Consider the following 26398-nt stretch of genomic DNA (forward strand, 5'->3'; position numbering starts at 1 on the left):
GGGGGGGGGACAGGGACATGATGGGGAGCCAGGGGTCTGGGGTGGTGGGACACCAAGTGTTGGGGTGGGGGGGACCAGGGGTTGGGGGGTCACCCAGGGGTTGGGGGGGGGCACCCAGGCATCCTGCCCCCCCCGGGACACCCAGGGGTGCTGCCAGCACCAAGGGAGATGCACCGAGCTGGCCCAGTCTCAGCACCCACCACAGCTCAGCACTTTAATGGGTGTCAGGGGGGGTTTGGGGGGGGGTCACACACACACACACACAGACCCCCGGGGGGGGCACCCGGGGGTGGGGGTCAGAAGCGCTCCTCGGCGTCGGGGACGCGGGCGTCGCGCAGCTCCCGCAGGCGCTGCAGCACCCGCCGCAGGTCGCGCTCCCCCAGCTGCCGGTTGTCCCTCGTGCGGACGCTGACGGTGCCGCGCGCCCGCTCCCGCCGGCCCACCACTGCGGGGGGGGGGGTGTGGGTGGGGGGCCCTGTGCCCCCCCTGCCCCATCACCCCCATACCCTGCACACCCACCCATGGGTGCACCCACACGTGCCCTCCCGCCTCCAGCCGTCACCAGCACCCACCACCCAGGGGCAGGGGTCCCGGGGGGGGTCCCAAGGTGGTGGTGGGGGTCTCTGGGGGTCTCCAGGGGGGTCCTGGGGGGTCCCAGGGTGGGGGGGGTCCCCCAAGGGTCCCAGGGGGTTGCAGGGGATGCTGGGGGGGGTCCCAAGGGAGGGTCCCAAGGGGGTGTCTCAGGAAGGGTCCCAAGAGGGTCTCAGTGGGGTCTTCAAGGGGAGCTCAGGGGGGTCCCAGGGGGTGTTGGGGGGGTCCCAGGGGGCTCCCAAGGTGGGGGTCTCACAGGGTCCTGGGGGGGGACTCAGGAGGGGTCCCAAGACGGTCCCAGGGGGGGTGTCCCAGAAGGAGCCATGGGGGGTTCCCAGGGGGGGTCCCAGTGCTCCCAGCTCCCCGGTTCCAGTGGGGGGTGGTTGGGTGCTGCTGACTCAGCGCAGCCCCAGGGTGGGGGGGGGTCCCGGGGGTCTCTGGGGGGTGTGTGGGGGTGTGTGTCCACCCCCTTACCCAGCTGGAAGTTGTAGTGGGCGAGCTGGGCCCGGCGGATCTTCCTGGCCAGGGTGGCCCCCGTGTCCCCGTCCAGGTCGGCCACCAGGCCCCCCCCCCGCAGCACGGCCTGCACCTGCCCCACGGCGTCGGGGGGGACACAGAGGGACATGGAGGGATGGGGGGGGGCACAAGGGGACAAGGGGAGGCACAAGGCGGATGGGGGGACATGGAGGGACAAGGCGGGGACACGAGTGAGGGGGGGTCACACTCACCTCCCGGGCGTAGTCCTCGACCTCGGCTGTCTGCGGGATGACCATGGCCTGCAGCGGGGACAGCCAGAGCGGCCTGGGGGGGTGACAACAGGAGGGGGGGGGGGTATTAGGTGACTTGGGGGTGTCCCCAAGATAGGGGGTGTCTCTGGGGACAGGGGTGTTGCAGGGATTGGGGTGTCCCAGGGATCAGGGGGGTGTCCCTGGGGACAGGGGTGTCCCTGGGGATGGGGGGGTGTCCCTGGGGGTGGGGGGTGCCCCTTTTACATCCAAAAAATGAAGGATTTTTTTTTAGGGGGGGGTCCAGGACCCCTTTGGGGACACCAACCCCCCCCTCTCACCATCTGCCACCGCAGCTCTCGGCCAGCACAGCCACCATCCTCTCCACGGAGCCCAGCACCGCTCGATGGATCAGCACCGGCCGCGCCGTCCCCCCCGTCGCACTGGGAGGGGACACACACCCCAAGAATTAGAGGGTGGGTGGGGGGCGCGGGGGGGGGCTCAATCCTGACCCCCCACCCCAATACCTGGCGTATTCCAGCTCAAATCTCTCTGGCATTTGGAAATCCAGTTGGATGGTGCCACATTGGTGGTGTCGCCCCAGCGCATCCCGGATCCGGATATCGATCTATCGGGAATCATTTGGGGGGGGGTGACCCCGAAGGGTCCCGGTTTGCCCCTCCCGGGGCAAACCGGGACCCTTCGGGGTCACCCCCCCCCCTAAAATCTCTCACCTTGGGGCCATAAAAGGCGCCGTCACCCGGACTCAGCTCCCAGGGTTGCCCGAAGGTGTGAAGGCTCCGCTCCAGCTGCTGCGGGGACAGATGTGGGGAGGGGGGGGGTGAGGGGGGTGTGACATGGGGACACGGCGGGGATTGGCACGGTCAGGGGTTGGGGACACGGTGAGGGGGACGTGGTGGTGGTGGTGGGAGGTGTGTTGTAGGGGATGTTGTGGGCAGGGTGGGGTGTGGGGACAAAGCTGGGATGTGGGGACAAAATTGGGACAGGGGGATAAAGCTGGGACACGGGGATAAAATTTGGGACATGGGGATAAAGTTGGGATGTGGGGACAAAGATGGGACACAGGGACAAAGCTGGGACACGGGGATAAAATTGGGACATGGGGATAAAGTTGGGATGTGGGGACAAAGATGGGACACGGGGACGAAGCTGGGACATGGGGATAAAGCTGGGACATGGGGATAAAGCTGGGACATGGGGATAAAATTTGGGATGTGGGGACAAAGCTGGGACAGGGGGATAAAATTTGGGACGTGGGGACAAAGTTGGGACACGGGGACGAAGCTGGGACATGGGGATAAAGCTGGGACACAGGAATAAAATTTGGGACATGGGGATAAAGCTGGGACATGGGGACAAAGCTGGGACGTGGGGACAAAGCTGGGACATGGGGACAAAATTTGGGATGTGGGGATAAAATTGGGATGTGGGGACAAAGTTGGGACACGGGTACAAAGCTGGGACACAGGGATAAAATTTGGGACGTGGGGATAAAGTTGGGATGTGGGGACAAATATGGGACGTGGGGACAAATATGGGACGTGGGGACAAAGCTGGGATGTGGGGACAAAGCTGGGATGTGGGGACAGAAGTGGGATGTGGGGACAAAATTTGGGACGTGGGGACAAAATTGGGACATGGGGATAAAATTTGGGATGTGGGGACAAAGCTGGGATGTGGGGACAGAAGTGGGACATGGGGATAAAGCTGGGACATGGGGACAAAATTGGGACATGGGGATAAAATTTGGGATGTGGGGACAAAGCTGGGATGTGGGGACAGAAGTGGGACATGGGGATAAAGCTGGGACATGGGGACAAATATGGGACATGGGGACAAAGCTGGGATGTGGGGACAAAATTTGGGACATGGGGACAAAGTTGGGATGTGGGGACAAAGCTGGGACACAGGGATAAAATTTGGGACACGGGGATAAAGTTGGGATGTGGGGATAAAATTTGGGATGTGGGGACAAAGCTGGGACGTGGGGATGAAGCTGGGACACGGGGACGAAGCTGGGACACGGGGACACCTGCTCGGCGCGGTCCCAGGTCTGGGGGTCCCCCAGGAAGCCGGGGGGGCGCGTGGCCAGCGCCAGGCGGAAGGAGAAGCCCAGGACGGCGTAGACGGAGCGCACGAAGTCCAGGCAGGCGTCGATCTCGCCCTCGAGCTGCGGACGGGGCGTCAGCGGCGGGGGGGACACACGGGGACGGGGCGGGGGACACGGGGGGACACCCACCTGCTCCAGGGTGCAGAAGATGTGGGCGTCGTCCTGCTGGAAGCGCCGCACGCGGGTGAGGCCGGTGAGGGAGCCGGGGGGCTCGTTGCGGTGCAGCACCCCGAAGTCGGCCAGGCGCAGCGGCAGCTCCCGCCACGACCGCGGCCGGTGGGCGAACATGAGGCTGCGGACGGACAGACGGACACGTGGGACGTGGCGTCAGACCCCCCTGTCACCCCTCAGCGTCCCCCCGCCTCACCAGTGGGCCGGGCAGTTCATGGGTTTGAGGGAGAGGGTCTCGGTGCCGGCGGTGACGGAGAACATGTGGGGGCCGTAGTGCTGCCAGTGCCCCGAGAGCTGCCAGAGCCGCGGGCTGAACACGTTGGGGGTCACCACCTCGCTGAAGCCCCTCGCCCGGTACTCGCTCTGCGGGGACGGGGACAGCGAGGGGGACGTCAGGCCGGCCCCACAGCACCCGCCCCAGGGGGGCTGAGGGTGCTCCAGGGCAGGGGGAGCTGCAGGGATGGGGCACGGGGTGCAACGGGGTCAGGGTGTGATGGGGATGGGGTGGCAAGGGGTCTGGGTGCTGTGGGAGTGGGGTGCTGTGGGGTGCAAGGGGGTCTGGGTGCAATGAGGATGGGGTACAAGGGGGGTCTGGGTGCTGCAGGGATGAGGAATGGGGTGCAAGGGGGTCTGGGTGCTGTGGGGATGGGGTGCAAGGGGGTCTGGGTGTGACAGGGATAGGGAGCAGTGGGGTGCAAGGGGGTCTGGGTGCTGTGGGGATGGGGTGCAATGGGGTGCAAGGGGGTCTGGGTGCTGTGGGGATGGGGAGCAGTGGGGTGCAAGGGGGTTGGTGTGACGGGGATGGGGTGCAAGGGGGTCTGGGTGCTGTGGGGATGGGGTGCAGTGGGGTGCAAGGGGGTCTGGGTGCTGTGGGGATGGGGAGAAACGGGGTGCAAGGGGGTCTGGGTGCTGTGGGGATGGGGAGAAACGGGGTGCAAGGGGGTCTGGGTGCAATGAGGATGAGGTACAAGGGGGGTCTGGGTGCTGTGGGAGTGGGGTGCAGTGGGGTGCAAGGGGGTCTGGGTGCAGTGGGGCTGCGGTGACCCCCCTGGGGACACAAAGGGGGGGCTTTGGGGCCCGTACCCTGATAAAGTCCACGAGGGTGTTGTAGACGTGGGCGCCGCGGGGGAGGAAGAAGCAGCTGCCGGGGCTGAGCTTGTGGAAGAAGAAAAGCTCCTGCTCCTGCGGGGGAAATTATTTGGGGGGGGGTGGGAGTTACTGGGGGGTCGGCGGCGGCCGGAGGCCGCCGCCGACCCCCCAGTAACACCCACCCCCCCCAGTATGTGGTGCCTCACCCGCCCGATGCGCCGGTGGTCCCGCAGCGCGGCCTCATCCTGCTCCTGCTGCCACCGGGCCAGGTCCTGAGCGCTGGGGAAGGCGACGGCGGCAACTCGCTGCACCGACCGTGGGCCACCAGCCCCTGGCCAAAAGGCCGCCGAGCTCTGCAAAGGGGGGGGTCAGTGGGGTGAGGGTGGTGGGGTCCCCCCACCCATAAGTCAACTCACCGTGAGGACGCGGAGGGCAGCGATGAGCCCCGTGTGCTGGAGGAGGGGGCCGGGGCAGAGGTGGAGGAGGGGGCCACAGCTGTGGGGACAGAGTTGGGGACATGGGGACAGGCCAAATCCTTCGTCTCTGCCCCCCCTCGAGACCCCCCAGCGCTCACCGGTAGACGGTGGCCGTAGGGGACGTCGCCTCGTCCTCCATCTGCTGCAGCTGGAAGGGGTTGTGCTGTGGGGGGGGGGGGACACCAAGGTGGGTGACAGTGGCAAGGGTGGCACTGAGAAGGGGTGACACCAAGGGGGTTGACATTCTGCTGGTGGGGACACTGAGGTGCGTGAGAGTGGCACAAGTGACACCAAGGGGGGGACACACTGAGGTGGGGTGACGCCGGTCACCGTTAGCATCACCCCGGTCCATAACCCCAACCAGGAGGGTCCCGATGTCCCCAGGCTGGGCTGCCCTGCCCCAACCCGAGATGGGGAGGGGACACGCCGGGGAGGGGACACGCTGGGGAGGGGACACACGGCAGGTCTCACCTTGAAGAGCTCGGCCAGCTGCTGGCGGGTGGCCTCGAGGCGCTCGAAGCGGTGGCCGGCGCGGGCGAAGGCCGCACACGCCTCCTCCAGCGCCGGCAGCTCGTCGCGCTGCACCGTCCTGCGGGCGCGGGGACGGGCTGGGGACACCGCGCCCCCACGGGGGACCCCTGCGTGTGTCCCCTCCTCCCCTTACCTGTCCCCCATGTGGACGTCGCAGAAGAAGCCGTCCTCGGTGGCCTGGGCACCGCAGAGCGTCGCCCCGTAGAACTGCTCCGCCACCGCCCCCAGGACGCAGGCGCCGGATCGCCAGAAGGCCTGGGGGGGACACGGGGGGGACAGAGGGGGGACAGAGGGGGACACGGGGGGGACAGAGGGGGACATGCTGTGAGGGGAGCGGGGCACGGCCCCGTCCCCCCGTCCCCCGGACTCACCTCCCGTCCCTCCGGCGAGGAGAAGCCGAGCAGCTCCAGGTCGGCGTCGCTCTCCAGGGGCCGGTCGAGGTCCTGGAGGGTCCCGTTCACCCGGGCCACCAGCGCCGCCTCCGCCAGGGACCCCCTGTGGGGACACCGGGGGACACCGTGGGGACACCAAGGACCCCATGGGGACACCGTAGGGACCCTGGGGACTCCGTAGGGACCATAGGGACACTGACAGTGGGGACCCCGTGGGCACAATGGTGACACTGTAGGGACCCCGTAGAGATCATAGGGACACCACGGGGACCCTGAGGACTCTGTGGGGACCCCATGGGGACAACAGGGACACTGTAGGGACCCTGGGGACCCCGTGGAGACCATAGAGACACCGTGGGGACCCTGGGAACACTGTGGGGGGACCGCGGGGACACCGTGGGGACACCTGGGAACCCCGTGGAAACCATAGGGACACCGTGGGGATGCTGGGGATGCCGTGGGGACCCTGGGGGCACCACGGGGACACCGTAGGGGCACTGTGGGGACCCCGGGGACACCGTGGGGACAGCGTGGGGACCCTGGGAACCCCGTGGGGCCCTCGGCGGTCCCCGGCTGGGGGGGGGTCGGCTCGGGGCCTGCGCCTACCCCAGCTCCGCGGCCACCTGGGACGGGGTGGTCTGCAGGGCCCGGCCGGGCAGGCGGCCCCCCCCGGGCAGGGCGATGCGGATGGGGGTGCCCGGAGGGGGGCGGCCGCCCCCGGTCCCGTCCCCGGCCTCATCCCGCCGCTCCTGCGCCGCCCGCAGCTGCTGGAAGAGCCGGAGGCGCTCGGTGAGGCGGGGGTCCGGCCCAGTGACCTGCGGGCGGGGGGGGTCAGGGGTCAGCGTGGGGTCAACGTGGGGTCAGCGTGGGGTCAGCGCGCATGCGTGCTTGCCCCCCCCGCCGGTGTCACGTGGTCACGGCGGGGTCAGGCCGCCCCGGTCCCGTTCGGAGCGCGATGGCGCGGAGGGGGGGGGGGTGGAAGGGCACCGGGGTCCCGAGGCGCGGGGGGGGGGCGCGAGCGCACCCGGTGCCGGCGCGAGGCTCCCGCGAAGAGCAGCCGGCCCGCGGCGCGCGCTGACGGCATGGCGGGAGGCCCCGCCCCTTCCGCCGCACGCCGGCGTCCCCCGCGGGGGCGGGGCTAAACGGGTCCCAAGGGGGCGGAGCCTCCGCTTGGGGGCGTGGCCACGCGCTTCGTCCCTCCCAGGGGCGGGGCCTAACGCGAGGGTCCCGCCCCCCTCCCGTGTGGCGGGAGCGGCCTCAGCCTCGCCCTCGCCCGGCATCTCCCCCCCCCCGCGGAAGCCGCGGTGGACTCGCCCACCCGTGGGAAAACCCAACGGTAACAGTGCGGGCAGGACGGAACCATGGAGACGCCGGGGGGGGAACAACGAGACACACGCTCCCCCTACGGCACTGCCCCAGCCCCGGGAGCCCGGTGGGGAACTGGGGGGTCAGCAGCGACCCCGGCCCAGGCCCGGTGGGGAGCGGGTGAAGGAGAAGCCCCCCCCGGGAGCCAGGGCCGGGGGATCCCCTCAGGGCCGAGGGGCCCGAGACCCCCGCCCCGAGCACCCGCGACAAAGAAAGGACCCGCCACCACCTCGGTTTTGTAATTTTTTATGTAGATATTTAACCCTACACCTTTATCAAACATATATGATGGATTCTAGCAACTAAAAAAACAAACAAACAAACAACAAAAAACCCCAAAAAATAAAATAAAATAAATCAAGTAAAATTCCAACTTCATATAAAAGCCGCGGGCGCGGCTGCGGGGCGGCCCTGGGCTGGGGGGGGGGGGCAGCGCCCCGAGCCCCCCCGCGGGCTCCGTCTGCGCCTTGTGAACGATCCGAGATGGAATTAAAAAGTGATTATTATTATATACACACGTAGAAAGTCAACAGTGTTCCCGGGGTGGGGAGGGAAGGGAGGGGGCAAAAAAAAAAACCCCAACAAAAAAAAAACCCCAAAATAAACCAAAATCCAACCAACAGACAGATTTTTCCCCGAGGCGGGTGAGCTGGAGCGGGGGGGACACGCCGGGGGCCCCCTCCTCGCTCCCAGGAGCCAAACAGTCCGGAGATCATCGTAGGGTGGGTTTTCTTCTTCTTTTTGTTTCCTTTTTTTGCCTTTTTTCGGTGGTTTTGGCCTGTCGATGCTGAGGAAGGCACAGGAGGGGCTGGAGGGGGGCTCTGCCACCGCTTGGACCCTTCGCTCCTCCCTGCAGCAGCGGCTAAAAAACATCATCCCCAGAGCACGCGTCCTCCTTCCTCGTGGGTTTTTAGGGTGTTTTTATTTTTTTTGTAGGTTTTTTGGAACTTTTTAACTACTGGAAGTTTGTTGTTTTTTTCAACAGCAACGCTTTTTTCTTTTCATTAAAATTTTTTTTTTTTTTTTCCTAGTCTTGAACCAACTGGGAAATAACCAACGGGGGGAAAAAAAAAATAGAGATTTAATTTAGGAGGTGGTTATGGGGCTTCTGAGGGGAAAGAACAAAAAAAATATGGAAAAAAACCAAGTGAAAGCGCTACTCCGCTGCTCTGGACAGCGTCCGGATGCCTTCGCTCGGGAGGCGAGCGTCTGCTTCAGTACCTGGGGGGGAAGAAGGGGCGTTTCGGGGTGAAGAAGGGGGACCCCCCCCTCCCGAATGGCGGCCGGGGTCTTTTCAGGCTATGGAAGGGGTCTCTGCTCACGAAGGGCTCTCGCGGCCTGAAGTCGGCGCGGGGGGTCCTGACCAGCACCCCGCCGCGGTTGCCACCGTCCCTGTGAGCTGCGGGGGGGGGGCCCAGGGCGCGGGCCGCCCCCAGCTGCTCCCTGGAGAGGGGGGTCAGCCCCACGGCCTCGCGGCTGCGGGACAGGGGGGCCGCGGCGGCGTGGTCCCGCTGCTGGGGCTGGGTCCCCGGCTCCCGGGGCGCGGCGTGCACGGAGAAATGCTCTTTCATCGTCCCTTGGTGGATCGTACCGTGCTCCTTGGGGAAGGCGCCGGCGCCGTGCTCCACCGCCATGGGGGGCGGCGCGGGGAAGGGGACGCCGCCGTGTTCGCCGGCCGGCGGCGGCTGGGTGGGGAAGGGGACGCCGGCGTGCTCCCCGGGGACGGGGGGCGGCGGGGGCGTGGGGAAGGGGACCCCGGCGTGCTCCACGGAGGGAGGCGGGGGGACGCCGTGGGGCAGCGAGAGCGGAGCGGAGGTTTCCTTCGAGAAGGGGTTGGCGTGATCCACCGATGGCATGCGGGGAGGGACCGAGTGATCCCTCGGGAAGAGGCTGCCGTGGTCCTTGGCGGGGGCGGGCGGGGGCCCGGCGGGGGGCCCCACGGCGTCGCGCTGGAAGGGAGTCCCGTGCTCCATGGGAGGCGGCGCGAGGGGCGGCGGCGGCATGCGGTGCTCGAAGGCCGGGCTGAAGTTATTCGTGCGGAAGTTGTTGACGCTCTCCTGGAAGGGCGGCACGTGCTCCTTGTAGGGCGCCGGGAAGCCCCCCATGCCGGGCAGCTCCGAGGCGCCCGAGGGCCCGTTGTCGAAGGCGCTCCCGCCGCTGCTCATCTCGAACCAGCCCGCCGCCCGGCTCGCCTCTCGCCCGTGCCCTCTGTTCCCCTTGCCCAGGACGCGGATGGACTCCACGGTCTGGATGGGCTCCCCCGACATCCCCCTGCTCGAGGCGTTGTGGTAACCCAGCGTTTCGATGGGGGCCCCTTTCTCCTCGGTGCTGTCGGGCAAGTCCAAGCAGGAGGAGGAGACCCTGGTCTCGATGCGGTAGTGCTCCTCCTGCGGCTGCGGCTCCCCCTTGGCAGCCCCGGCCGCGCCGTGGCCGGACAAGCTCCCCCCGTCGCCGGAGCCGCTCTTGGGAATCTGCCCAAAATGCTTCTCCTCGGAGGGCTTCCGGGAGGCGTTTTTGAGCATGTTCTTGAACTCGATGGTGGACGTGGCAGAAATGGAAGAACCCAAGGATTTCTCCACGCTTGCCGCGGGCGCTCTGCTCGCCGGGCTGGAGAGGGCGTTTTGAGGAGAGAAAAGCGAGCGGTGGGGAAGGGAGTGGGGCGAGTCCGGGTATTGCTTCTGCGAGAGGCCCGCGTGCGCCACCGACTTGGGCAAGGCGGCGTGATTGGAGTCGGGCGCGAAGAACGCGTCGTTCTTGCTGGGCGAAGGGGAGCCGTCCAAGGCGGAGTCCTTCCCCCTGAGGCCGTAGCTCCCGTACATGCCGGGAGACGAGGCCAGCGGGTCGCAGCTCTCGCTCTGATCCAGGATAGACCTCATGGACTGAGGGAAGGACGACTTGACGCCGAACTCCTGCGATCTCTGTCCGTAGCTGGGCAGGACGGGCTGGTACTCTGCGCTTTCAGAGAGTTTACTCGATTTCAAGATGGATTTGGCGGGCTTCTTCTCCAGGTTCAGCATGGCCGACGGCGGCGGCCCGGAGTAATCGAAGTCACGGTAATCTTCATCTTCTTGAAAAGAGGTGTCTGGGTAAAACTTCTCCTGCGAGGAGTCCATTAAAGAGGAGGGTATCTCCATGCTGTCTGCAGGCTGCTTGTACAGGCCAGCTGGAGACTCTCTGCCGAGGCCGAAGGGCCGGTAGCTGTGCACGGAATTGGGCAGTTCTTGGGGATATCCATCATCCCGGCTCTGAATAGGTGACCTGGTGCTGCTGGGAGTAGAAGAACCGGGGCTCATGATTTTCGACAGCAGGGAGATAGTGTCGACGTTGCTCGACGTCGGCTTATCCATCATCTCGTCCTGGGTGGGCGTCCCGCTTCGCTCGTCGCGCACCGGCGTGCCGTCCACGTTGTCCATGGACGTGCTGGTAGGAGCACGCTGGAAGTCCGGCGCGTGGCTTTCCGTTGCCATGTTGGACCCTAAGCTGCTGAGGATTGGAATATTCAAGTTCAGGCCGCTGAAGCCGGGATTTCCCTTCAAGAAATTGTGTATCTTCATCTCCAGGCTGGGGGAAGGGGGCTCCGATTCCAGCTTGGCTTTTGAAATTTCAGAGGATTGACCCAGGGAGGTTTCTGTTGGCAAAAGGGAAGAAGGACTGGTAGGGTGGGAACCAGAAAACCCCAGGGAATTGGTTGGCGGCTTAAAACTGGAGCTCGACAACCCTGGGGTGTGTCCAACGGGAGCCTTATTAACTGAAGTGGAGGAAACCTCAGCAGTAGAGGAGTTTGGAGAATAACCAAAACTTTTGGATACGAAGGACTGAGTGCTGGAAGGAACATTCCTCCCCTTCACGCACGGAACAGTCGTGTTGGCCGGCGAGGCTGAAGTGCTCTGCGACGCGGTTTCGCTTGACTGAACGGTGTTTCCAGCCACGCTCTGAAGCAAGGATGACAAACCTGGAAAAACAAAAAGAATGTGGCGTTCAGATAGTCAAGTAAGAGGCACGTCAGCTCGAGCTGCTGCCGAGGGAAAGGTTTTGGTATTTGTACTGTAGAAATCATTCCTTAAAACGACTTCATGTCCCAGCCAGGAAAATGACTGGATTTTGCTGCGTTAATATTGACGTTAGCACCCACCGAGGTGCAAACTTTTGCCAGAGGCTCAGATTGATCTATAAATTACAACACACATCTGAGTAAGATGGGTAATAACCCATCCTGGCTGTGCAGCCAGATGTAAAAAACACCACGCTGCTGGCGAGGCGCAGGGGCAGCACCTCTGGGAAGGTTTCTGCTCCGTAAAAGTGCAACAGGGAAGCACAGGGAAACCCCAACGAGCTCTCTTGGTTGCCTGCCCCGTTCAGCGCCCTTCCACGAAGCGTTCTGGATAAATATGGAAAAAATATGAAGCTGTATTAAAAGCTTCATAAGCTTTTAGAAAAAAAGCTAAAAGTACTTTTAGAAAAGTACTAAAACTCCCTGGTCCATAACATCTAAGAGTCATCTGCGATCGCTAAAGACATAATACATTCCAAATAAGTTTTTCTCCCCTCATTTTTGCTTTAGGCACGTTTCAGCGTGGCCACCGCCACCAAACACGGCGTTAGCCGTCCCCTCCAGACCCGCTGCGGTACCTTGCAGTGCTGGTGCAGTCTGAGTCTGGGTTTTGGAGAGAGCAGACAAAATACTTTCCGGAGTTATTTCAACTTTGGAGAGAATGTTTGCTAACGGATTCGAAGGAGCAGATGGAGTCCCCATGACAGGAGTCTTCAGGCCACTAGTAAGAGCTGTGGGGCTCGTCGGGGTTCCCGGCGAAGGTCTCGAGGCGGGGCTGACACCTAGGACGGAAGCACACACCGCTCACGTACGCTGCTTCGTTCACGGGAGGTTTTTTTGTGCTCAAGTTTTCCACAGCTACAACTGCAGCAGAGCTCCAGGGAGCGTGAGCAAGGAGAGGCTCAAGAAGCCGACGGTAGCGTGTCAGAGAGACCGAGCCAGATCTTTTTAAGCAGTAACTCATTTATGTTTATTTTGAGACAATTAAAGCTTTAAACAATTACAAACCAAATCATTAGCTCTGTTAACAGACACCTGGGCTAGGGCCGCTTCAGCACTCACCTGTGTTCTTCATCACAGAAGTTAAACTGCTAAGAATGGAGCTGATCTTTGCCAGGTCCACGTTGGCCAGGTTGGGCAACGCCAGTGTTGGCGCCGGAGTGACGGGCGCTGCGCTCACCGCCTTCGGAGCCGGCGGGGTCGGGGGAGTCTGGGCAGGCGTCGTCACCGTCACCGAAGTGGTGCCCGCTGCCGCGGTAGATGGCACCGCTTTGGGGACGCTGTCAGCCTTGGCGGGTGCCGGTGCGGGAGCTGCCTGCTTCTCCTTCCGCTCTTCCACTGCGTCAGGGAGAGGGAGACCAAAGGCAGAACCATCACTGAGCGACCTGATCGGCTTGGAGATGTCCCTGCTCGCTGCAGGGGGTTGGACTAGATGACCTTTAAAGGTCCCTTCCAACCAGACCCTCCTGTGACTCCCTGTCCCCAAAGGATTACTCAGGGTAGAGGATTTCAACGGGATCCCCGTGTTAGGTCTGATTCCCACAGGCTCTGTAAAAATGTATTTGATGAGTGGTTTGGGACGTGGGAGAATGACAGCTACATCGGGACGTCCCTGCTCGTGTCAGGACACTGAAGCCCAACAGCACCAACCCACAGCCCAACAAGGGCTTTGTGCACCCGCTCCGTCCCAAACGAGGCTTGAAAGGGTCATTTTGTCTCATAATTTCTACACAATTACTCTGCTGAACATACCGATAATTTTAGACGTATCATCCTCCACATCAGAGAGCTCCATGTCTTCCACATCCCGATTATCCGTCACAGCCTCCGGAGATACCACCTTGCGGCTTCTGACCACGGGAGACCGGGAGCTATCCTCCTCCCCCATGCCCTGGAAAGGGGACTCGGAGCCCGTTGGAGATGGGGCGTCCATGCTCGGAGAAGGGACAGGAGACTCCTCCGGATCGGGAAGCGTTGCTTTCAACTGGTCCAGCTTTTTCTTTAGATTGCTCACTCGATTAGCAAATGTTTTATAAGCCTAAGAAAGGACAGACATCGGAGTGAGGATCTCAGCAAGGGTCATTAGACACTGGAAGGGGCTGCCCAGGGAGGTGGGGGAGTCACCACCTCTGGAGGGGTTTAAGAAAAGACTGGACATGGCCCTTAGTGCCCTGGTCTAGTTGCCATGGTGGTGTCAGGGCCATGGTTGAACTCGATGAGCCCAGAGGGCTCTTCCAACCTGGTTGATTCTGTGATTCTGTGAAAAGGGTACTTACATTTGCCACCACCTTGACTTCCTTGTACTGCGCTTCATAAAATATACCGGCGTTCTCCAGGGCTTCAGTGAGAGAGGGGCCATTCTTCACTTGCTTGTCTAAGCCATTTACAAACTCTTCCAGCTTTGAACTTGCTTCTTCAAACTCCTTGGAGAACTTCTTTCCCCCCGTTTTGTCTGTGAGGAGACGAACACCACGTAAATAAGCTGCACAGAAGTGTAACATTTTACTCTTTCAACTACCCAGAGAGCGTATTTTCCTTTTGGAAGAGGCAAAAATCTTGAGTTTTATTTTTCCTTCGTTACCATATTCCAAGGGTTCCCCACACCATCGGGGTTCACAACATCCCCAAGTTACCACGACTGTAAATGACCGTTTCAAAGCCTGCAGTCACAGATTACCACACACAGCCAGAGCTATCTGCAGTTTTACAATTAAATTCCCTGTTAATACGGCTCCACATTTACCCCTAATATGTGCTACTTGCTACTGGACTCGCAGCTGGCATTCTCAAACTGTAGCCATTGATGGATGCCTTAATTAACTTAAATCCAAAATTATTTAAGGGATTCTGCACACATTAAGAACAATGCGTGTTTTAACGATCCGAGGGCACGTTTGAATAGTACAAAATACACCTTCATCACTTCTGCTCCGTTTGAGCTCTGTATCTGCGGGTTTCTACAAACAGGTTCAAATCAACAAAGGTTTTAGGCTCCTGCTTAGCGGTTCCTAACTGCACTTTGAAATTTTGGCATTTTGGAGACAGTCTGATTTCTGGTCTAAGGCTCAACAGAACCAAGGAGCTCCTACAAGGGTTAGGATACGTGTTTGTGCCTCCTCCAACCACGGCGGGTTTTGTACATTACACATTATTTTTACCTTTTAAGCATTTAAGTGTTTCAGTGCTGCACACATCCACTCTCATCGTGGAAAGCTGCTTCTCTTTCAGCTCTATCTGGTCTTCCGAGCGCTTATATAACAGCAACTCATCAATGAGAGACTGTGGCTGGAAAAAAATCAAAACAAGAAAAGCATCCTCATCACATTCCACGGCAGAGAAGCGCAGAGCTAACAGCATAGACCTGCTCCGGCCACAAAACAACCCTCTGGTTCAAGGCCATTTCCCAACGAGGGCTAACGCAGAACCAAACCTGGATTGTCCACCTCAAGTCAGTCAGAGCAGCAGACGCAGGCTCAGGGGCTGTAACTCTACAAGTCTCCTGGCTACGATGGTTAAAAGCAGGGACAGGCCTTTTTTATTTGTTTTTTTTGTTTGTTTGTTTTTTTTTTACTCTACTAGTGCCCAGGCATTTCCACTAACACACCGCAGCCCTAGCAAAACTCACAACTGAAACCTCTAGAAGGCATTATCTGCCAAGGGACAAAGAGACACTGAACACTCAAGCTTCTCATCAGGCTTATGCTGCTGGTGGACGTCAGCTACACCAAGCTCCAGCCCAAGGTTAGTGCAACAGGATATTTCCACTTGCAGACTTACTCTGAATTCAGCAACAATCTTGGACTTCAAAGCAGCTTTCGGGTTCGTGGATGCTGTTGGGATAAAGAAAAAGTATAAAGAAACCAAGGAGCTACACCCAAGGAACTACACCCTGACTAAGTCAGTCACAAAGACAGTTCTAATAAAAAATATTTCAACCTAACCCAACGGAAGACTCGCAGGCTGTTGTTACTCATTACATTTTCCCCTCCACACACACGTCCCTCAATGCTTTGGGCTTTCCGTGAGCTAATCAGGACATGGTCACATGCAGCCAGAGCTCAACAAATTACACTATTGCCTTTCATTTTTTTTAACATACTATGAACATTTCCTGTGCATTCCTCTTCCAGCTCTATCGCTGCGAAGACAAGTCCGTGTGAGGGCTGATCTAACAGCCTTACCCAATGAGTTTATACCTCTCTACAAGGAAGGTCATGTTATTTCCTAAGTGCCAGCCTTAGAGCTGGCAGACCCAGCCCAGTGTTTCCTTCGGACGGGGTCTCCCTTCAGTACTCACTAGGCCTAACCAGGATCTCAGCCTTAAAAACTCTTACACCTCTATTCTGACACCTTATTAACCGAGCGGGGGGGACAAATCCCACCATCAAGAGACACTAAATCCATCGGTTCCTGGACAAAACAGGAGAAACATCTGATACGAAGCAGAACGCTAAACCCTTCATCCATGCTGAATATAGCACGTGTTTGTTTGGGCAAGCAGCTTGTGAAGTTAAGCCAAGTACTAAAGGCTTCCAAACTCTTTTGTTAACCTGCTCAGCTCAGCACTCGGACAGGCGGGCGCCACATCTTACACCTAACGTTCCACCACCTCTCCTGAGGGACCACTCAGGGCTTTGAGATCAGTAAAACTGGTATCAGATAAATGTGTTTCCTGCTAGACTGCACTCCTGGTACTGCTGGACTTCAGAAAGTTCGTTATCTGCACTGCCAGCTTCCAGCTTTCTTTTATCCTAGCACCTAGTTTGCTGCTGCAGATGTGTTCCTGAGCACGAAGGCACCTCCTGCTGCCAAAGCCACGCTTCTCTCTGTCTTCTCTCCAGCTCTGAATATCTAGCGCCAGTCTCCAAGAGGTTCCACCAGCTCTTCCCTCTCCTGTGCATAACCTCCGCTCTTACATAGATTTTTTTTTCTCTTTCATACTTCATTCTTTTAAAAAGTGGGTGTCTAGCAACAACTCCTTGGTGCTTTACATATTAGTCTGTAAGGAGCTTTACAAGCCTGGAAGATGCATGCTGGCTCGTGGTTTAGTCCAGGTACTGGGCGAGCCTTTCTTCTGCTCCTCAAGAAGGCAAATTGCTACATTAGTTCACAGAGTTCACATTGGTTCCTTACTTTGTGATTTCTTCCACGGCTTATTCGGTTGTTTGTTCAGACTTTCTTTCAGCTGCTTCTGAGTTTTGAAAGTGGTACCTGGAAAACATTTCATTTTTTTTGCAGTCTGGCATTACGGGATGCCTTTAAGAATCTGGTTTTTGGTGCCATGCGGTCGCATGGTAAAAGAGTGAACAGAAATTTGTTTTAAAACACCTCGACCAACTTCCTTAGGTGAGCTGCTGGATGCCCAAGAGAACCTAAGGTTACTCAGGAATACAGCAACCTGTGGGATGGTCTTTTTAAATCAAGTTTCTGTTTGCCCTTACACTAAGACAGTTCAAAAATCACAGTCATGACCAGAGTAAAAAAAAAAAGACAAGGCATCGAAAAATAAAACTACACCACTGGGCTCTTTGGGTAGGCTTTATGAAATCAGCATTCAGCAGGCAAGTGGGGCAAACAGCCACAACTCCTAATTCACAAGTAATCTGAAATATTTTTGTTTTCAAGTTACAAACATCAGAGGTCTCAGACGTAGGCATAAGCTTCACTGCTCAACATGCAACACCCAGCTAAAGCCTTTTCACGTGCCAAAGCCTGACCCTGAGATTGTGTTTCTCCTGCTGACAACCGGCTCTCAAAGCCACACATGAGGATCTCCTGAAGCACCTTTAGCCCTTAATGATGCAACCAAGGAAAGCAGAAACGTGGACTAATTTCCTTCAAGTATTTGAGTATCGGCTAATTTCTGGTTTTAACTGACTATGCGTGTTTCCAGTCGTTAGCTGTTTCAGGCAGAGTTCTTTCATAAGTCCTCAAGGACACTTCACCCTCCAGCCTCTTTCCTACCCCACAAATATGAGTAAAAACAACTTATTGCTAAAACAAGACTCAAAGGTAGAGCCAGGGACACAAGCCCTCTACCAGGGCACCGTAGGACCACTTTACCTTCACGTTCTGTTTAATCTCAGCTGGAACGATTCCAGCTTACGTGAAAGGACTCAGAGCTGTCTTTAGGAAGGTACAAAACCCGTGAGGCAGAGGAATTCGGCGCTGCTCACGTACAACACCTCGCAGAAAGAACTGATACGCACAATAAACTCGTTTTACCCCGTGATTCCAGGTGTTTTCTCTGACCTCACGCCTTAGTTTGTAAGGTAAGAAACACAAAGGGTAAGTAACTTACTCAGAGCTTCTTTAAGTGCTAAAATGGTTTCCTCGGGGTACACGTTTCTGTCCTCCCAGATTTTGAAGATTCTTTCGATCGATTTGGAAACGGATGGGTCCCTGAAAAAGAAGAGCACGTTGGGTTTTCTTTCCCCCCACGCTGTAATTTCTCATGCTTCTAGAATGGATAATAATGTAAGTAATTATGTGCTTAAATCAAAACTTTAAAAGATCCTTCAGACCAGTTCTCAGCCCAGGGGATGGCTTCAGTTCCACAGCAAGACTAAGGCAGCAAGTCCGCACGCTTGGAGTTACGCATACACAGACTTCCATATTGTAATGGATCAGGAGCCTTTTTTGGGTAAAAATTAGAAGGTTTCAGAGCGGTAGGAACACCAATAGGACTTTTCTGAAGCCTTTCTTCATGAAAAAAAAGATTTGCTACTCTTCCAAAGCAGCTTTCTACATGAATGCTCTGGGAAACAGTGATGAATTTGGGGCTGTGGGGATATAAAACATTACTCTCTTCACAGAGAAGAGTAACTACTTCAGAGAGAAGTGACTGTCTAGTGGTCAGAGGTGTTGAACTTCATCAGGAAGACGGGCTCTCCCACTCATCTCTGATCACACCCCCCCTCTGTGCCCAGCAGCATCAGCCTTGGAGTCAAGCAATGTCATCTGTAATAATCCCCAAAGAAAGAAAGAGAAGGAGGTGGCCTGGTGTCAGTGTATCCCGTCCAGGTGCTTCTGTTTCAGGGAAAAAAATGGACAAATAAAACATCTGTAAGCAACCACTCTCAACGTGTGTTCTCCCCAGACCCCTGAGTCAACACAGGGGTCAGACCCAAGGGACAGCTCTTGGGGTAAGAGAGGAAAAACACATGACCAGAGCAGCCGCCGCCCTGCTGATCACCCAAACGAGGAGTGCTTCCTGCACAGCAACCTGAATTAACGTTCACGCGTCCCGAATTTAGCCCTCCGAGGGCAGCAGGCGAGCCCAAACCCTGCCAACACCCAGCACTGACTGCCCCAGAGGAGCTGAGCTCGGAATAATAAACTCTAATTGGAAAGTGGAGCTGCCACCGCTGCTCCCTGTGGGACCCAGGCAGCTGGCCCCGCGGCAGGGCTCCAGGGTGCTCTGCTGGGCCGAGCGATGGAAGGAAGGGTGCTCCACAGGGCCCCTTGGGTCGGGAGGGACCTTTTAAAGCCCACCCAAGCAGCCATCCAGCTCGACTTGGATTCTGCCATGGAGTGACACCGCTGTCCCCGGCCACGCAAAGCTTTGCAGAGGGGCAGACAGGGTGACACCGCCTGCCAGGGCCAGCGAAGCGCACATGGAGAAGACAAAAACCCTCCATCGGGGGCCGTAAAGGGCAGCCAAGTCACAGCCCCGTGGTACACACACACGCTGGAAGATGGAAGCAGCAAGTTCACAGAATTTTCATCCATTTAATCATTTCTATACCCACGCCTGGAGCAGGACCGGGCTTGGCAAAGCCCCTTGGGGCTATCGGTAACGTGCAATTCTTGCTGTAGCTTTTCCTTCTCTCTTTTGCTTCGGTAGCTGATACTCCCTGAATTTTTTCTCCCTCCTCCTCATCACTGGCATCTATTAATGCTATTTTCAACCTTCTCTTCTGGCAACTTACATTTAAATATAAGCTAATGAGCAGTCCAACTTTAACCTCCTCCCTGCCTCGTGCTACGTTCAACCATCTGCTGCTCCAAACTCTGTTCCAAAGACACACAAACCAGCAACATCACGTTACTGCTAAGGAGCTGCTTTGTATTTTTACTACGTCCTGCCCCGTAAGGACCAGCTGGTTCAAGGAAGATTTGGAAACCAAAACGGAGGGCAGCGAGGCACCCTGGTAACGACGAGACGGGGCCTGCCCCACCCCAACACGTGCCAGTGTAAGATCTCTTCGTCCAATGTTACTCTAATAAAAGTTTCTGGTTTCCAGCAGAGCACAAAACTACCTCTGAGAACAGGTTACCTGGAACAGAAATAACATTTCAGCAGCACAGGAGCCAGACAGAAGCTTGCAGAAGCCAGCCAGGGATTAGAAGGGCATCCACGATGCTTTTTCTCATGGTGGTGGACTACAGGTAGATCCCAGGAGATCGCAAAGATCTCCTCATCATCCTCTCCTCCTCCCTGTCTTCTCACACCCGAGTCTGCCACCGTCCCTCGGTGGCAAGACTTGCCACCGCACCACTTGCATATTGGTGCAAGACTTGCCCCTCGCACCACTTCACGTGATAATTTTACTCAAACGAGACCCCCACGCAAATTAAAAGCCTGTTCCAGCACGCTCCTCGTAGAGAAGCTCAAACCCACACAGTCGTTTGAACAAAATCCTGGAAATTTTGCTGATGTTTCTCCAGAGTTTGAGACGTTAGAAGGAAAATTCACATTTTTTTGAGACATTCAACCTTCCGACACACCGCTACTTACTTCACTAACGAAGCAGCTTCTGGAAGCACTTCTGCAAACGTATCACGAAAGACAATCGCATTTTTCCTCTTGCAGTTCTGTATGACATCATTGGCCAAGTAAAAAAGGTTCAGTCGATGAGGAAAGGCAGCTAAAGACAAAAAGAAAATTCACATTCATCAAGTAGAAGGAGTCACGTCAGCCACAGTTTGAGAACAACGTTTAAGATCAGCGTCGCCTGCGCTAAGAGGTCAAACACAAAATGGCACAAACTTCTGCAGGGGGAAAAACCCAACTGCTCCAGAGCGTGTGGCTGGTCTGGTCCCCAAAGCTCCAGCATCACCCCACAGAATCCCAGAATCAAGGAGGTTGGAAGAGCCCTCTGGGCTCATCGAGTCCAACCATTGCCCTGACACCACCATGGCAACTAGACCAGGGCACTAAGGGCCATGTCCAGGCTTTTCTCAAACCCCTCCAGAGATGGTGACTCCACCACCTCCCCAGGTATCACCCCCTTTGGCTACTGACTCAGTGCAACCTCCCGTTTCATTTGAGGCCACTTACTCATATTTTCTAAGAATCCTCAGGTATAAATCTCCTTTTTAAGCTGTAATGGCTTAAAACGGTCTCTAAAATTTGTAGTTTTATCAGAGAGGCTTTACCAGGCATGTACCTACATCCACAGCTGTCCAGAGGGCACTTAGTACACACAGAGAGACCTTCTCCACAGCCCTTTAAGTGCCTCCTATCAATAAGCCAACGCTTATCAATATTTTTAATAAGCGCTGCCGGTTCCTCGGACACAGCTGCCTGGACGGCCCCTTCCGACGGGCGATTCAACGCCAGCCAGGCACCAGCTTTTGTGCTGCACACAAAGGACCCCGGGTCCCTGTCCCTTCTCCTCCAGGGATAGATCTCTCCAAAAACACCTCCCCGAGGTCCCTCCACCGACCTCCTCACCCTGACTTCCATCATACTCCAAACAACACACCTCTGATCTGCCTCATATTCAGCTCCAAATTTAATTATTTCACCAATCCTCTTCTTCAGTCAGCCTGTAACAGCGCTCGCAGCGCAGTAAGCTCATCCACATGCTAATTAGCTACTTCACTTAATTTAACGACACAACACGAGGATTTAAATATAGGAACAGTGACAATAGATGGGTTTGTTTCACGTGCCCTTGAGCTCTATCAGGCTGCCACCTTCCCTGTGTTATACCCCCTCTGGCTGTACCCCAGCCACATCAGTAATCAGAGTTTTTATCTACAAATCCCTTAATTCTCTCCCCAGCTCCATTTTCCAGGTGTCCCCCGCGGTCGGCAGAGCCTCTTCCCACAGCGCAGCCGCACCTCGTGGCTCTGCGGGTCTCAGCACCCCTGGTCCTGAGCCCCGGGTGGGAGCCGACCCTCGCTGACACCGCTCCTGCATTCACGACCTGTTGCAGAAAAACCCCAACCCACCCACAGCGGCCACTCCACCTCCAGCAGTGCTGCGATCTCCTCCTGCTCACAGCAGAAGCAAAGCCAGGGTTTTCACAAAACTCATTCACGATGAAGGAAAAGCCACCACACGAGTATTTTCCAGCCAACAACAAGCTCACACGCTTTTATTGGAAACTAATTGTTCGATATCACCTCCCTCTTTTCTAACGTTCCTCTCCGATGCTGAGAAGAGGGTCAGTGGCCACTGACAGACTTCTGGAATTGGCACCAAGCGAGCAGACCCGGGTCCAGCGCCCACCCAGCACAGGCTTTATTTGGTTGTCAAATCCTCGACAGGTTGATGCCACGAAGAGCCTCCACGAGCCCCTACAAGCAGCACCGATTCCTGCTTGTTGCTGGCACCCGCTGAGTGCCACTACAGACCGGTGGCTGCATCGTCCAGCCCTAAACCCAGGGCAGGAACAGCACAGCAGGTCAAGGGGACAGCCAGCCCCCGGGCCATCCCTGCTCCCCTTGGCCCCGGGCCCCTCCGCGGTCCCTGCCCGCAGCGGCCACCGGTGCGAGACCTGAGCCAGGCACCGCAGGCGGCTTCTCACCTCTAACTTTGCTCCTCACGTATTTTCCAGCTATTTTTTTGCCAAAGGTATTTTTCATCCTTCCCACCAGGCTACTCCAACACCGCTCCAGCAGCTGCCGTGTCAAGGAGCCACGACCCCTGTGTCCCAGAATAAGCTTTTAGAGCAACAAAAGCAACAAGCCCAAGGATTCGTTACCAGAAACTGTTATTTACAACCTTCACCCCAAACGTGCTTACACGGCAGATCGGGGGTTGTTTGTCTGAGCGAGGAGCAGAGTGAGGAGCGCCCTGCTCTGCCCACAGGGCTGGAAATCCAACCGGAGCGGTGTGGTGCTCGCCTGGCTTCCCAAAACGGTTTGGAGCCAGCTTTCCCCAAACCCCAGCCTCAATGATCTATCAGATCATCACCCCATCAAAGTGGGCTTTTGTGATTTAATTAAACCCCAGCACTCCGCTGCTAATTCACCCGCCGGTCACTGGATGCTCCTTCTACCCCGGCGACGTTATCCACCAGCAGAGAGAGCGCTGATTTCAGATCCAAATGCAAAATATATATAATATATATAACGAAGATATGTAAACCTTTGATTTAAATGATTCAATGTACCCACGGCCTTCAAATGGAGCAGAAAAGCCCAGAGCCACCTCCAAGACCAACGCCATGAGGAAGGAGCACAGCCTGCACCATTACCTCCGCCGCCGTTTCCACACGGCCGAACGCAGAATTAATTTAGCTCCACGATTTCGAGCTAATACTGATCAAACGAGACTCACCCAAACTGCACAGGAGGAAAAATCTAAGTGAGATCAATAGCGAGGCTGCGGAGAAGAAAACCCAGCACCTTTGGGTCCAAAACGCCCTTTGTACGAGGGGTTTCAGCCACGTTATGCAACCGGCCGTATCTGACGGGTGAACGGCTTCTTAATTACTCTTAGACCGTCTTGGCTTAAACCGGAGGGGAAATATAGATAAGAAACAGGAAATTTTATAACCGAGCCCACCCCAGCGTCTTGCTGAGCTCTGGGGCAGCCGCCCTGCTCCACCGACCGACGGCTCCGGGCGGCTGACGTGCGACGTGTCCGGTTTAACTCACATTTAAGAGCTGCTCGCGTGAACGCACCGACGAGATGACCCTCCTGCATGAAAGCTCTTGATTCACAACAGAAACCTCCTGGAGGTAAAGTTATCACAGCGTTACCTCGCAGAAATATTTATGTCATAAAGCTCTTGGCCAAAAACTGCAGCCGTGACCGGCTCGTGCTCAGGACAAGCCTTGACCCAGGAAGGGAGATGCCCACGCCAACAGCAACGTATTTAAATACCAGTGCTCACTTTTTTTTTTCCCCTGAAAGGACCAAATTCTTTGTCCAAACAGCCACATCTTCACTTAAACTGGACATTTCACATCAGCTGAAACAAATATCTAACAGCAAAGCGCGGTAAAATCTGTCGAAATAGGGTAAAATGTAGATGCTAGGAAATACCCACAGCAAAATGCAGCCGTTTCCTCTCGAGCGGGGAGAGGGACCCACCACCCCCAGGGCAGGAGCACCCACGAGACCACCAATGCTCAGGAGAAATCCCTTCACAGCCCGAGGCAGGAGCAGCAGCCATCCCGCAGGCCAGCCCAACGCCTACTTACTCTGATTTATAGAAGATAAAGAATAAAAAGGCCCATTTTTTCCCCTGACACTTGACATTTTCTACAAGCCTTCTGCAACAAACTGCTCTCAGCCCAACACCGGCGTTGCTGGAGAGACACGGGGCAGGAACTGCCCTACTCAAGGGTTTCACATTTAACAGAGATGCACATCTACGAGACACGAAGGCACTTCTCCCCCCCTTCACTTTCACCTGGTCAGAGCGCCGAGATACAGCCCCTGACCCCACCACATCCAATTAAATTACTTCTGATGAGCTTGGGAAGGGAGGGAAGGGGTAACGGGGGGTGCAAGGGAGAAGGAAGGGGCAGCGCCAAAGCAGCATCCCTGAAAGCTCGGCCGCCTTGGCCAGGAGCTGAAAGATGGATGTCAGCCACAGAGGAGTGGCAGGAGTCCAGGGAAGAGCCTCTGCTCCACGAGCCAGCGGGAGGGGAGCTGCGGGACGATTAACATGGGGGAGCTGCGCTGGCACGAAGGCTCCGCGCTCTCGGCGAGCGGCCGGTCAAAGCAAGGCCCTGCCCGAGGTGCAGGCAGGGAGCGAGGAGCTGCGTGGTGCTCAGCCTGACCTACAGCGAGATGTTCACCAAGGTCCCAGAGAGGAGCCAGAGCGGCAGCTAGGACAAGAGACACCAAGACCAGAGGAGTCTGAACATCCCGAGGTGAGACGGGAGCTGGGTTTTGTTTGGAGGGAGCGTGCTTGGAGCAAGAGGGAGGCGAGGACCAAGGATGGTCCCCTGGGACACCCCTGGTGACAGGCGCTGTCAGAGGATTTCCAGGAGAGGTGGGCAACGACAGCAAGACAGGATGGACCAGGGCCAGCTTCTCCTCACCAGCAGGTCGGGATGGACCAGAGAACCGCCCTCGGGCTCTCACCTCACTCTCTTTAATCACACAGTCTATAGATTAAAAAAAAGAGTAAATCAAAATTTAGGGGAAGAGAGCTCTCTACATTTTGCAGAAGGGCCTTGACAGAAAAAACAATCCACCTCCAACTTTACAAAAGGTTTAGCCCAAACCAGAGCGACGCTTTGGGATGGGAACGTTATCTCTGCGTTCCTGCAAAGCTTACTTCAACTCCTGCGACAACAGGCAAAACCTCCGCACGGCAGCGAGGCGGCGGAGATAACGCTGCCTTGTTTAGACTCATGAAAACATTAACTTCCCCACTCCTGGGTCACCGCTGCGTCGCCCGCGGGCACTCGCCAAATCCCAGCGTTGGCACCCAACGCTTATGGGTGCCCACAACAGGCTGCTCTGCCCGGGGCAGGGGACAGCGACGGTCCCTCGCCCCCACAACGCTGAAGGCATCTTTCCCCCCCTCCAAGATCTCAAAATAACGTTTTAAAAGATCCTGGCCAAGCGCCCGCAGAATCCAGGAGGCTGAAGGTGCCACCGCTCAGGTGCAGCCACGCAACCTCTGTTTTTGTAAGCGCGACAAGGTGATGCCGAGCACAAACCCTGCCCAGGGGCCGCGCAACACCGGCAGATTTCCGAGCGATCCCAAAACCTCAGACCTCGCTTCGCTGCCCGGTATCTGGCCCAAAACCTCCGGCACGGCCGCGTAAGCTGCACCCCCATCTCCTTCCCCCCGAGCCGCAGCCGGTGGCAGCCGACAGCCTCCTGCCCGCGCACGGTGCTCGCCCCGACAGGCACCGGGAGAAGCGGGACGAGGCTCCGGGGAGCTGGACGAGCACCTGCCCCAGCTCAAGGGCCGGTCCCCCCCTCACCCCCCCCCGCTCCCGCACACCCCCCCCTCCCCACTCACAGCGGCGCAGCCACTTCATCCAGTGGTAGACGATGGTGTTGTGGTGCCGCTTGTTCTCCAGGCACCAGGAGGAGAGGCCCTGGATGGACTCCATCGTGTTGGTCACCGCCTGCAGCTTCCTGTCGAGCGAGGCCTCCAGCGCGCCGGCCGAGGAGGAGGAGGCGGCGGCCGAGGAGGAGGAGGAGGCCCGGCCGCCGCCTCCGCCGCCCGCCGCCATCTTCCCGCCCTGCTCGCCCAGCCGGGCCCCGCGGACGGCAGCGGCGGCGCTGCTCCCCGCTCCGCTCTCGGCCCGGCGGGGCCCGGGCGGCGGCGGCGCCTCAGGAGGCGGCGGGAGCCCGCCGCGGCGGGGCGGGGAATGCGGCTGCCCGCTACGCGAGGCCGAGAAGACGCGGCGGCGGGAGGCGGCGGTACCGCCCCGAAGGCGATCGCTCGGCCGCGGCCCGTAGGGCCCGTCCCGCTGCCCCGGGCGGCGGCTAGGAGCGGCGGCGGCGGCGCGGTCACTGGCCGGCCCCCGCCGCGCGGAGCGCCCGCCCCCCCGCCGCCATTTTGTGCCGGGCTCCCTCACACAGGGCGCCCCCCGCCCCGCCGCGCCTGCGCCGCCCCCTCCCCGCGCATGCGCCGCCCCGCCCCGGCCCCGCCGCGCCTGCGCCCCTCGCCCCGCCCCTTTGCGCGGGCCCCGCGCGCCTGCGCTGGCCCCCGCCGCGCAAG

At 58.1% G+C, this 26398-nt stretch overlaps 2 protein-coding genes across 3 annotated transcripts; both read right to left on the reverse strand.

Moving 5' to 3' along the window:
* Positions 1–189: 189 nt before the first annotated feature.
* TARS2 (threonyl-tRNA synthetase 2, mitochondrial) lies at positions 190–7207 on the reverse strand. Its single transcript, XM_068414488.1, has 18 exons — positions 7131–7207; positions 6713–6921; positions 6086–6209; positions 5848–5969; positions 5655–5772; positions 5282–5346; positions 5124–5202; positions 4914–5060; positions 4702–4800; positions 3815–3981; positions 3577–3739; positions 3370–3507; positions 2051–2128; positions 1844–1944; positions 1658–1759; positions 1320–1392; positions 1066–1180; positions 190–445 (listed from the first exon to the last, which is right to left on the reverse strand). Exons 1-18 carry the CDS (start codon positions 7188–7190, stop codon positions 297–299), a joined length of 2109 nt encoding a protein of 702 aa, XP_068270589.1. The 5' UTR covers positions 7191–7207; the 3' UTR covers positions 190–296.
* A 533-nt stretch (positions 7208–7740) lies between these two features.
* RPRD2 (regulation of nuclear pre-mRNA domain containing 2) lies at positions 7741–25959 on the reverse strand. 2 transcript variants are annotated; one of them, XM_068414988.1, is made up of 11 exons: positions 25691–25959; positions 20263–20392; positions 17824–17924; positions 16656–16733; positions 15300–15352; positions 14681–14807; positions 13799–13974; positions 13275–13560; positions 12585–12860; positions 12101–12304; positions 7741–11423 (listed from the first exon to the last, which is right to left on the reverse strand). In XM_068414988.1, exons 1-11 carry the CDS (start codon positions 25905–25907, stop codon positions 8686–8688), a joined length of 4386 nt encoding a protein of 1461 aa, XP_068271089.1. In that variant the 5' UTR covers positions 25908–25959; the 3' UTR covers positions 7741–8685. The 2 variants fall into 2 exon arrangements, with proteins under 2 accessions (XP_068271089.1, XP_068271091.1); XM_068414990.1 differs by lacking the exon at positions 16656–16733.
* Between the last annotated feature and the right edge of the window lie 439 nt (positions 25960–26398).

Source organism: Nyctibius grandis, chromosome 17 (assembly GCF_013368605.1).
Source record: "Nyctibius grandis isolate bNycGra1 chromosome 17, bNycGra1.pri, whole genome shotgun sequence".
Lineage (NCBI taxonomy): Eukaryota > Metazoa > Chordata > Aves > Nyctibiiformes > Nyctibiidae > Nyctibius > Nyctibius grandis.

Excerpts from the sequence above, each read along its gene's own strand:
- TARS2 (XM_068414488.1), bottom strand. The coding sequence starts at position 7,190 with ATGCCGTCAGCGCGCGCCGCGGGCCGGCTGCTCTTCGCGGGAGCCTCG. Across the intron at positions 5,061-5,123 it reads CTGCCCTCCGCGTCCTCACG|AGCTCGGCGGCCTTTTGGCC; the intron begins GTGAGTTGACTT and ends CCCCCTTTGCAG. Across the intron at positions 3,982-4,701 it reads CCCTCGTGGACTTTATCAGG|AGCGAGTACCGGGCGAGGGG; the intron begins GTACGGGCCCCA and ends CCGTCCCCGCAG.
- RPRD2 (XM_068414988.1), bottom strand. The coding sequence starts at position 25,907 with ATGGCGGCGGGCGGCGGAGGCGGCGGCCGGGCCTCCTCCTCCTCCTCG. Across the intron at positions 16,734-17,823 it reads AGCACTTAAAGAAGCTCTGA|GTACCACTTTCAAAACTCAG; the intron begins GTAAGTTACTTA and ends AATGTTTTCCAG. Across the intron at positions 11,424-12,100 it reads GACTGCACCAGCACTGCAAG|GTTTGTCATCCTTGCTTCAG; the intron begins GTACCGCAGCGG and ends TTGTTTTTCCAG.